The sequence below is a fragment of the Sesamum indicum genome, linkage group LG13, assembly GCF_000512975.1.
Source record: "Sesamum indicum cultivar Zhongzhi No. 13 linkage group LG13, S_indicum_v1.0, whole genome shotgun sequence".
Lineage (NCBI taxonomy): Eukaryota > Viridiplantae > Streptophyta > Magnoliopsida > Lamiales > Pedaliaceae > Sesamum > Sesamum indicum.
The window spans coordinates 2,078,320-2,090,121 of NC_026157.1; the positions used below are offsets into that span (position 1 = coordinate 2,078,320).

Below are 11,802 nucleotides of genomic sequence, written 5' to 3' on the forward strand. Positions count from 1 at the left end.
TTAATACTAAATGTAATCTTTTAAACCATAGGGAGAATACATATAATTGCACCAACCATCAAAGAGAACGGTGTAATTATCGGTTCTTTTATCGCTTGACAATTGAAAAAAGTTGCAATTGCTATTACTAGTTTTGCTGGCACACTCAATCTATATACTTAAATTTAGAAAATGTAATTAAAAATGTTTGCTAAGTTTTTATATGAAATTGAGAACCTTTTCTACTATTTTAATGGATTTAGTAAATTATGACAAGTGAAAGAGGAATGACTTAAAATAATTTGAAATACTATAATGTAAAAGAAAAAATAATAGAGGAGATATAAAAAAATGGAAATAATCAGTAATATGAGAGAAAAAGAGTAAAATATAGAGTTGATTTTGCTGCTTGCATGGGCAATAAAAATAATTTAACATTGAATTTCATTAATAGTATATTCTCAAACACTAAATATCAAAATTGACCGTTCCGATCTTCTAAACTAGTGATATGAATTTTATACACGTGACATGTATATGTAACACAGATACGAGATGCAATACTAATTTGTATAGGATCCCGACTGCAAAATCGATCGAATCGAGCATTTTCATCTTTCAAATATGCCTTTCACATAAACCATGCCTTTTTCACTAAGCTGAAGCTCCTTTCTCATTTGCTCTACCTGTTGATCATCACCTTGAACGATTATCTCCGACAGGGTACCGTCGTCCGCCACCGTCATTTTCACCTTGATCTGCTCCTTTCTTGATGCTTTCGTCCAGTAATATGCTCCTCTGTTAAATTCAAATGTATTAGTCTTTCTTTCCCAATGGAAAGATACAAGATTTTATGACACTTACGCGAGGGGGCTCAACACGGTTAGCCAGAACCAGTTGTTTCCGATGTCTGGGAAAGTTATTGTAAGCACGAGGGCTACACTTGCAAGGCTTATACAGGTGCAGAACGTAAGCAATGCTGCTTGGCCCCGGTTTGGGATCATCATTCCCTCAAATCTGAAAGGGAAATACAAATGAAACGGCATTGGTTTGGTTTTCACAATAGAAACATCATCACGGCAACAACACAGACTGGTATAGCATTCTATCTGAAAATTAAAACACAAAATTCAGTGTAATGATTTTGTTGAGGGCAGCTGATTGAAAACTGAGAAATGCCTTCTCCATTTCTTTTCTTGACTTGGCATGCAATAAAAGTTGGCCCACATCAGGCTAGACAATTGCATTGAAAAGCTTAAGGAATGCATAGTAGTGGTATGAGACGCTTACGTTATCGTCTCTCCTCTCTCCGAAACTGTAAAATTGTTGCGAGTAAAGAATGAAAGAATTTCTCCGGCGACCTGGTTAGGCGCCTTTTTCCCCTCCCCTTCTCCTATAAAGGTCTTCTGCACAACCTGATCTAACACCAAAATTTGGAATTACGGTATCTGGAGGTAATACATGAACAAACTCGAATTTCCAGAGACGGTAAAAACAACACTTGAATATCCAATTATAACAGGTAGGACTACCGTACCTTAGATTTAACGGATCGCTTGATAAGGGACCAAAGGCCAGGAACTGAGATGACGAATAGACCCAGAGAAGTGTAGTAACTGGCCACTGAGTAGCCAGCACTATCCGCCAATAGAAAGAGGGACTCTGGTTGGTGGTGCAGATGCTCCATTAAAGCTATGGGAGTAGAAGATAGAGCATCGTCCAGGGAGGAAGATAGCTGAACTACAAGTCTCCTCCGTCTCATTAGCATTTGACCTCGTCCAGGCCATGGGTGAATGTGGTGCCGGTCTTGGGTAGAAAACGTGCAACGATGAGAGATAGGAGAGATTAGTAGCTTCGTCGCCATTTCTGATGCCTCAAGAAGTAATAAAATGATTCAATTAGTTCGTCCACAAAAGAGGCCCTCAATCTTGTTTCTTTAACATGTAGTTTATTCTACGAGCTTCAAAAATATGACCTATGTTGTTGCCAAAATCAGACAAGTGCAACTTTTGACCTTAAATTGATCGGTAACAAAGTCAATCGAAAGCACTGAAGATACACACAACTACATCAACAACAACCTAATTAAATCATTGAGACAACAAGAGGCACGAAGATTCTTCAAGAAAAGAATTCTCTAACAACTCTGGACAAACTTGAATTATCTACTCTCTGGACTGACTCCAATGAGCTACAGCTCATTTTTATATGCTTCCAGAGCATAAAATATGCTAAAGTAGTCAAAATGAACGAACACGTTCCCAACACCGCCGTTTAATGCCCGAAACATGACATGAAATGACTCATAAAGCCACAAGAATTAATAGTCAGAATGCACACCAAACTGAGCACTTTCCGAGTGAAATTTTGGGAAGAGAAATCGCATTCCATTCTTGACATACATACAGGTTTTATGCTTTACCCTGATAAACTCTTTCAAGATAATCCAAAGTGCCAACAATCAAAGAATATTCACATCCACATAAAAGAAAAACACAGCACCAAGATACAGTATCAAATTAAAACAACACAATTCTTGAGGCATAGATATTATATGATTTCTTTCCTCATTTCGCATTATCTTTAGTCCACAGCACACATATCCAAATTCACACATGGAATCATGCTTTGGTTTTAAATGGGCTACTGTAATTACTCTTTTATTGAGTGCATAATTGTACCTACAGACAACGGAGCTACGCTACACTACACTGCACAAGACACATGCCTGATGGGAAGTAGGGGTGAAATCGGAGGGAGAGGATGAAAGAAAACTAAGTGGGAACATGAGAAAGTACCTGCAGCAACCAAAACCCGAATGAGTAAGGTAAGTTTTTCCTCCTCTTAACTGGTTTTGGTCCTTTTTCTTGAATGTGGGCAAGAGAGAGAGACTGTGCGGGTGCGTTATCCGAGCCAGTTTTGTGGTATGTTTCGAGGCACAAATGCCACAAAACTTTTGTGGTATGTTTCCTCACACGCTAATCAGACTTAGTTTTCCACAACATCTTTAAGTAAATTTTTGTTTAAAAAGTCATAAAAACCCCTCACTATATTTGTTTTCATCATTAAGATATTTTCGGGACAAGTCAAAATATACTCAATATTTGTCATCATTCAAAAACACCTTATCTAAGTATTTTTAACTGTTTTAGCATAAATATATACATATACATAAATATATATAAAAAAGTCATAATTTCACAAAGAATAGTAATTTTTGTCCCCGAAAACAGAACATTAAACATACAATACTTATTTTAAATTATCTCCAAAAACAAATCCAAAATACACACTTATTTATCTTTGTTTTTCTATGTATCTCCACAAAACACTCAGAAAATGAATCCAAACATTATGCCTGTGTTTTAGCCCACTTTTTAAAAACAGAATTTTTAATGATTTCAACTTCTGATTAATATGTAGGGTTAATTATATTTGCCACCCTTCAACCATATAAAAATATGGTTGATCTAACTATGTTAATAATTCCGTTAAATTGTGGTTGATCTAATGCTAACATGATTTTTGTGATCGTTAAACTGTCCACTGAAATATTATAAATTTTTCTGCCCTCTAAATATTTATATATACACTTCCTATATTATGCGAAATTAGCTAAAAACCTATATTATTGTAAACCCTACAAAGGCCTCTTATGTTTATTGACAAAGTGTGCATTACATGCGCAAAATAAGAAAAATAGGGAGCTTGTGATTTGATGTTACATAATAATTTTATTTTATTAACTAATATAAATTGTTAGTTTGTTTATATTTTAACAAATTATATGTATTTATAGAATATAATAATTAAAGATCAAAGTACCAAAAAAGTATATCACCTTTTTTAAGTTATATTATATTGTAATCGTTAAATTAAACTTTAATGTTATATTCGTATTTAAAATACTTTTTTTCTAATTTTAAATTTTAGAAAAATGAAATCATTTTAACAAAATGAAAAAGAAAACACACACACACATATATATAGTTTAAAAAGAAAAAAAATATTTATCCTGTTATTGATCACTAATATATTAATTGGGAGTAAATATAATTTCCATTCAATCTTTTTATTAATGTTAACAAAATTCAGTGAATTTTAACTAACAAATAGAATTTGTTTTCGTAGATATAATTTTCTAAATTATAAAAAATGTACATATAATTATACCAAAATACAGAAAGTACCATGTAATTTCCTTTTTTTATTTATTTTGCACGCCCAATGCTTCGTATGCGTCTGCTGTTAAATTTTGACAAATACGCCCCAATTATTGCTATGCCCAACGTATAGAACACTCTAATCGAATATATGATTAGTGCAATTGCGACATAAAAAGCTCCCAATATCAACTGAAGTTACATTACTGAACCAAGAAGCCTAAATATCCACAACAAACAAACGAGCAGAAGCTTACAAAGCATCACCAGTGCTCTAGAGTCTAGATGCATATGCTGGCAACAAGAGGTGCATTTCAGATCAATTCACAAGCTTATTTATGGACCAGAAGGCGTAAGCAAAAGCAACCCATGTAAGAGCAATCAAATATATGAGTTAAGCCTGTAGTTGCTACAAAATAAACAGCGTCCGTCCATCTAAGGTGCCTTTATAAGACTATGAAACTATGAGGTCAAGTTAGATAACATACAAGTTCTGATAGATATATTATGTACATATATCTATATAATTACTTGCCATCTGAGGTAAACTTGAAAAAGGATATTGGCAATTCACGCTCCTTCCATATGGTTACTTCCAACTTGAGCTGTCCAGCTGAGGTTATAAAGTCATTAGGAACTAGAACACATTTTTTCACAGGAGGCTGTGTAATCCATTGTGGAATGCTCTCTGCTATGGTTTTTAGCTTGATCGAGCTAAATCCATCTTTGGCAGTAAGTTCATACGAGAATTCTCTCTTTGATGAAGTCGGGGCAATGCACATAACATTGACAAAACTTCCAAGAGGCTCAAAAGAACGGTTAAGGATAAAAAGTATACTTTCTGTCTTTTCTTGGAGGAAAGCATGAGTCTGACTATTGTCCAGTGAGATGGGGAACCCATAGTTAAAGCGGAATTGTGTGGAAGATCTTGAATGTTCTGAGGCGAAGTGAGTGTACAAGCCTTTAGGCAGACCAACATAGTTACAGTCAGGATGGGGGCATGAACAGGGGGCGTATTTGCATGTCCTCTCATGATCAAGTTTCTTACTATAACTTAATGACTCTGTGCACCCATGCAGCATGTTCCCACACGAGACTCTGATTGATTCAAGAACCTTTTCCAGTGCCCTGCAGCGGTTGTACCCAATTGGCCAGCAGCAACTTGCACATTTGTTCCTCATCTTGATGCAGCATGATGCACACGCTATATGCCCATTCTCGCACTATATTAAAATCCAGTCAATAAATCAGCTTAATAATTACCTAGTGATGAAGCATTTATAGGGTAGGATTACCATATGAAAATTGATGCCATAGGCTTATGTCAGGTATTAAGGTCCTTATACTGAATAGCCAGTGCAGAAAAGATATAGGAACTTCCTTAAGCCACACAGTTTTTCTTAAGAAATAAAACAAGAGCTGCTGACTAAGAATTTTCTGAAATAGCAATTTGTCCTTGTTCAAGCTTAAAATTCACGTACAGAAGTTTAGTTTGCCAAGTTCAGCTGAGACAACAAACAGAATTGAACAGACAAGACCTAATCTGGTGCTCAAGAAAAACACAAGAAAAACTTGGACATACACTTGAATATTTGCATTTGAAAAACTATATTACATGGAAAAGATTTTCAGAAAGATTAAACAATTCACAACCATCATCATACTCTTGATCGTTGTTAGGAAAAACTAATTATTCTGTAAATAAATAAATTATCCGCTTAGTGTCCAACACATTTAGCTATTTATCAGCACTTACAATTAAACTAGTTTCTTTCCACCGCTCTGATAAAGCCAACTCATTTCAGTCTTCACTAATAAACCACACCAACTTTGCCTTCTTATTTTGTAATAATTAATCTTTAAGCGATGTTTGCTGCAATGACCTAAGAAAGGCTGATGTTAGCAGGTTCAAAATAGCAGCTTCTAAGGGTTTCACCCCTACATGATGCCTTTAATGAAAGCTTGGCTGATATTTTCAGCCTTAAATAGGCTGAAGATCTCCACCCTCAAGAGTAGCCTGCTATTACCATGTCTTTAAACTCTTTGAAGGCACCTCCATTGGCGCCTTTATATGAAGGTTTTGCATCAACCGTCCCGATGCCTTCAAAACAATATGCAGAAGGTGCCACAAACAAGACGGCGAAAAAAGAAAATCATCTTAGGTTGATTTTGTTAATTATTATCAACTTATTATCATCTACCAATTTTCATGTGGGAACTGCGATCCCTCCAGTGTTTGCACCAAGAAACAGAATTAACCACTTAGCATACCCGCAACACCTACCAAAGCCATGATGAAATGAAAGCCCCAATCTTTTTAAAAAGCAAAGAGCATAGATAATACCCATAAACCAACTCCAATAGGAGATCAAGTCAGAATGCCATGCAAGCTTGAATCTTGATGATATTTCACGCAAAAAACAAATATTTATCAAGAAAAGAAGACATATAAACATCAAGAATTAGAAACCCAGCAATCAATTACTTACAAAGGAACGTGAAATTAAGCGAATAAAGGGAAAGTTAAAGATACTTGATTAACGGGCGGACTGAGAGGTTCAAGGCAAATGGGGCAATCCAGCACATCCGGGTCTACCAGAGTCACGGAAACGGGCGCTGGCGCATCCCCACGTGCAGGCACCGACCCACGACCCGTACCATTCCCAGTAAAAAGCAAATCTATTTGTGGATCAGTTTGAAAGTCGAATTCTGTATGCAGGTTCAGCTGATCTGCTTCTTCCTCTTCTTCTTCTTCGGATGATTCTTCCGATGAATCAGACAACTGGGAGTCAGATTCCTCGTCGCTTTCCTCTTCAGACTCTATATCTACTTCACTGCGTTCCTCTGGTCGTACCTCCCGCTCCGATGGAGGTTGAGGAGCAGCCGCAGTAGACAAGGGGTTTTGGGAGTTCGAGGAGGCGGCGCGGCCACCGGAATTCGTGGAGGAGGCGCTGGCCCTTTTGAGGGTGTATACGATGGGAACGGAAGTCCGGGGTCTCTTGGGCAAGGGTCTGTTGTTGCTGGATCCCTCTTCGTTTCCATCATCATCTCCACCCACAGAAAACCTCGCCATTACAATCTTCGCAGCAGACTCAAAACAGTAATCGTTTTTTGCACTTTGGGTTTTTCATCAATTTTCCACTAGGGGCTGAACTGAAATTTGCAGAACACTCCCTTCAATTTACCAAATCTACTAAATGCCCCTTGTATTTATACGTATTATTATTAAAAAAATATTAATTTGACACTACCACTGTTAGATATAAAATGCAATTACATTATTTAATCCGAATATATTTCCATTTTACGAAAAAATTTATACAAAATTGAATATATACATATATTGAAAACTTAAAATTAAAACTACAAACATAAACAAACATGGCAAAAAATCAAAATATATTTCAAAGATATTTACTAAATTTTGTATATGAATTAAGTATATTTTATAGGTTTATTGAAATATGATAAGGTGAAAAAAAAGATAAAATAATGTGATTCTGTAAAATCTTTAAATGAGGAGTAGATTTAATTTTGATCCCTAAACTAGTCACTGTATCAATTTGGATACTCTCTATTCTATCGTCATCAATTTTGATCCAAGTTTTCTTTAAAACCAACAAAATTAGTACTCTCTGATAATCGACCATCTAAACTAACAGAAAGACGCACATGCCATAAATAAAAGAGGAGTATGTGGTATCAAAATTGATTTAATAACTAATTATTTATGGGACCAAAATTAAAATTATCCATGTTAGCAATGACCTTTTATTCTGTCTTTATTTTCATTTTTTCCTTTGGAAACAGTTTTTATGTTAGTTTAGACGGTCAACTAATGGAGTGGACTGACTTTGATTATTTTATGAAAGTTTAGAATCAAAAAATTGGAAAATGAGATACCAAAATTGATTTAATGACTGATCTAGAAAATCCAGATTAAAATTATTCCATTAATTAATGAGCGGTAATATTAGTTTGATCAGTTCATTTAAAAAATACCAGGATAGTTAAGTCAAGTGTTCGACTTAAAGCTAAAAGAACACGGTAATTTATAAATCCAATTACAAGATACAAAACACCCTGTCATAAAAAAAAATATCAAAATGAATTGAAAAACACAGTACTAGCCCATTTAAATTCATTCTCTTACTTTATTTTCGTAAAATTTTCAATAATATTATAATTTGAAAATTATTTTAACCTAATTTCAATACTATAATCAATTACGACGACTTTCTCATTTTACCTGTGTCTATATTTTTCTATATATTTATGTTTTTGTATATGAAGTTTATATACTATTTGCATCTGAATTGTATTGCATTCTAATTTTTTTCAAATTGATGTTCGTATCCGTGCATTATAAATTAAGTATCTCCAAGACAATTTTCTTGAACTTTTCCAAAGAAGTCTTGTTTTGAAGAGGATAAAAGACAAACTAGCAAAATTTACATGCCAATATTGGAATTATTTGTAAGTACAAGGACTTTAAACTAATTCTTCCTCCTTAGACATTTTTGCCCTATAGCAAAAATCTAAAGACCACGTCGTATAGACACTCCCAATCTTGTTCCTCCAAGAACAAAGAGCGGAAGTTCAAGCAAAGAAATCAACAGGGAGATATGGAGAGTGGCATTGCAACGTTCACCGGAACCTTATCTACCCCTCCAAGACCTGCCGCCGCCGCTTTCCTCCGCCAGAACGGCCCCATTTTCAGCCAACGCCATAATAATTTTCGCCATTTTTTCCCAATTACCACTACCAGTAGTAGTTGGGTTGGTCAAAATGCTAGCTGCGGCAGAAGCAAAGGCAGCTTACGGGTGAAATCGCTAAATCATAGTCTGTCGAGCAAGTGGGAGGTATCGAACTATGCAGCTCCTTCATGGCTGCCGAGATTCGAGGAGCTTGATACCACCAACATGCTTCTTCGCCAGAGAATTATCTTCTTGGGCAGTCAGGTTCTATTCTCTTTCTTTTTTGTTGTTCTTATAAATTGCGATTTTTGAAATGGGTTTGTTATGTTGTGACATATAATCAGTTTTTTCCACTTAGGTGATTCTGGATAATATTTTGAGCTGCCCCTTTTCATTTCGTATCGTTCTGCGATATATGTATAGAAAGTACTTCATATCCGGGAGAGGGTTATTCATAGTTGTTAAGGTTTGGTATTTGTGGTCTAGCGGAATGTAAACATGAAGGGAATGATTTTATTTTATTGAATCTTTTTGGAAAGTAATGAGTTTTGTTTCCTCATTGAAATGAGTGGTTTTGAGATGGGTTTTAACTTGTTCTCTGGAAAACAATTAATGTTGAACAGATTGATGATACGACAGCCGACTTCATCATAAGTCAGCTATTGTTGCTTGATTCTGAAGATCAGAAAAAAGACATCAAATTGTTCATTAATTCACCTGGTGGCTCTGTAACTGCTGGTGAGTCGACTGGCCATCTTCTTTATTAGATATGCCTTACCCTGTTTGCTTTTTATCAAAGTTTATTCGCTATGATTTGAACTTGCAACCAAGAATAGTAGTTGATAGAATAACATTTTTACTTCATTTTGCTATTTTGACCCGAAAAGCTTACTAGGTTGGGAAATGTTAGATGCTGACTTCTGGAAAGCATAATATGAATAAGTTATTAAGCATTCACAATAAGAATTGTTGACATCTTCCAATTTCTAAAGATATTTGCTGCTAGGAACACTTAAATCTAAATGACACTTGGACTTGGTCATTCTTCTCATTGTCGTGCTGTAGTCCTCGATTTTACAATATGATTCATAGTGTCTTACGTTAGATGTATAAGCAAGAGTTAGCCCCTCACTCAACCCTGCAACAATGGAAAACAGCATCGTAAGTGATCATATGTTGCGAGCACCCGCACTTATGAGTTTTCCGTGCATGCAAATTGACATGCATCCTCTGAAGTTTGCCTTCTTTACAGTAGTACCTTTGCTCCAGCTTCCTTCCATTTAGTGTTGTGAGCACGTTGTATGTGATTACATACGCACACACAAGCTAGTATTATGTTTGGTCGATATGGAACTTCTAACAATTGATCACGAATCAGAACCTTTTATATAGCTGTTCTCTTCCTCTGTCTGGAATGTTCTAGTCTATTTTTGCTGGGACCTATATCCTGTTTTTTGAATTCTTTTGCAACGTAGATCCCAATCATTTATACAAAGTATTTTATACCAAAAGCAGCAAAACTTCTACTGGCTATTTTCAGAATGTAAATCCTTTCTATTCCTGAAACCTTCCTTTCGACTTCTTAATATAGGAATGGGTATATATGATGCCATGAAATTGTGCAAGGCTGATGTGTCTACCATCTGCATGGGTCTTGCTGCTTCAATGGGTGCATTCCTCCTTGCCTCTGGTACTAAAGGAACGGTGATGATCCACCAGCCACTTGGAACAGCTGGTGGCAAAGTAAGTGCTTACTTTTAATCCTTTAGGGGACTTGTAGTTGTTTATATTTGTCCCTTTGTTTTTACTCATAATATTAAGGAACTATGTACTGAAGTTCTCTGTCAGGTTTCTACTCTGTTACTTTAGAAAGTTACTTTGAAAGTAGCTGGAGACAGTTCTAATTTTCAGTTAATATTGGCTACTATGAATCTGGTGAAGTACTAAAGCTCACATGGGAGGGATTTTAGATCTACAGCCCAACTCACTCACTCCAGAAACAATGTACTACTGATGCAATGCCAATCTTATTAAGGGATATTGTACTGATAATTGGTGCTCCTTCTGGACTCATCAGAATTTAATGTGGCTTGTTATTCCAGGCAACGGAGATGAGCATTCGCATAAGAGAGATGGCATATCACAAAGTTAAGCTGAACAAGATATTATCAAGAGTCACAGGGAAGCCTGAACAGCAGGTCAGCCTATCCACATTAAATCCTCCTCAACCCCTCTCCTGTTTTCTTTTCTCAAATGTTGTTCAATTAATGCTGTCAGTTTCTTTTTCTATGGGTCTTACTATTTTTTCTTTCCCCTGCTTCCGGCCCATGTCTGATTGCACAGATTGAATTGGATACTGATCGTGATAATTTTATGAACGCTTGGGAGGCAAAGGAGTATGGATTGGTTGATGCAGTCATTGATGATGGCAAGCCTGGACTAGTTGCACCAATTGCAGATGCTTCACCTCCACCCAAAACCCGGGTGTGGGATCTTTGGAAAATAGAAGGCAGTAAAAAAGCCAAGAAGAATTTACCGTCAGAAGAAAGGATTTTACACAACGGATATGCAAGTGGGCAAGGTAATGATGAGGCACAAGGCACAGCGCAGAATTAGTAAGCGGCACGCGTCAATGTGGCACAGCGCCATATATTTCTTGTATGCATGGTCGCATCTAGACTTTTGGCAATTTTTGGTGGTGTACCAGCAAACCAGGAGATAGAAGATCAAGTTAAAGGAAGAGGATAGACAAAATCTACCATCTGATAAATATGACATTCAAGAATTGTGTGTATATGTTGAACTCTCCCATTGTGAAAAAGTAAGAGGATAGAAATGGAACCATCTCTTAGAGCCAAATAACTTGTCACTGTTAATTTGTGATCTGTGCTCGAGTTCATTTCTCTACTTGTTTGCATCACAAATTATTGTTATTGGATTCCTTAACCCCCCCCCCCCCCCGG

General features: G+C 36.1%; 3 protein-coding genes across 4 annotated transcripts; 1 reads left to right on the forward strand and 2 right to left on the reverse strand.

Moving 5' to 3' along the window:
• LOC105176129 (protein COFACTOR ASSEMBLY OF COMPLEX C SUBUNIT B CCB1, chloroplastic) lies at window positions 407-2,976 on the reverse strand. Of its 2 annotated transcripts, none has more exons than XM_020698608.1 (5): window positions 2,778-2,976; window positions 1,517-1,845; window positions 1,270-1,394; window positions 844-996; window positions 407-777 (listed from the first exon to the last, which is right to left on the reverse strand). In XM_020698608.1, the coding sequence occupies exons 2-5, from the start codon at window positions 1,841-1,843 to the stop codon at window positions 591-593; spliced, it is 792 nt and encodes a 263-aa protein (XP_020554267.1). In that variant the 5' UTR covers window positions 1,844-1,845; window positions 2,778-2,976; the 3' UTR covers window positions 407-590. The 2 variants fall into 2 exon arrangements, with proteins under 2 accessions (XP_020554267.1, XP_011097139.1); XM_011098837.2 differs by having other exon boundaries at window positions 1,517-1,852.
• LOC105176130 (putative E3 ubiquitin-protein ligase SINA-like 6) lies at window positions 4,496-7,265 on the reverse strand. The gene is made up of 2 exons (XM_011098838.2): window positions 6,676-7,265; window positions 4,496-5,365 (listed from the first exon to the last, which is right to left on the reverse strand). The coding sequence occupies exons 1-2, from the start codon at window positions 7,213-7,215 to the stop codon at window positions 4,670-4,672; spliced, it is 1,236 nt and encodes a 411-aa protein (XP_011097140.1). The 5' UTR covers window positions 7,216-7,265; the 3' UTR covers window positions 4,496-4,669.
• Window positions 8,673-11,698, forward strand: LOC105176131 (ATP-dependent Clp protease proteolytic subunit 3, chloroplastic). Its single transcript, XM_011098839.2, has 5 exons — window positions 8,673-9,103; window positions 9,463-9,577; window positions 10,431-10,582; window positions 10,942-11,037; window positions 11,183-11,698. Exons 1-5 carry the CDS (start codon window positions 8,768-8,770, stop codon window positions 11,453-11,455), a joined length of 972 nt encoding a protein of 323 aa, XP_011097141.1. The 5' UTR covers window positions 8,673-8,767; the 3' UTR covers window positions 11,456-11,698.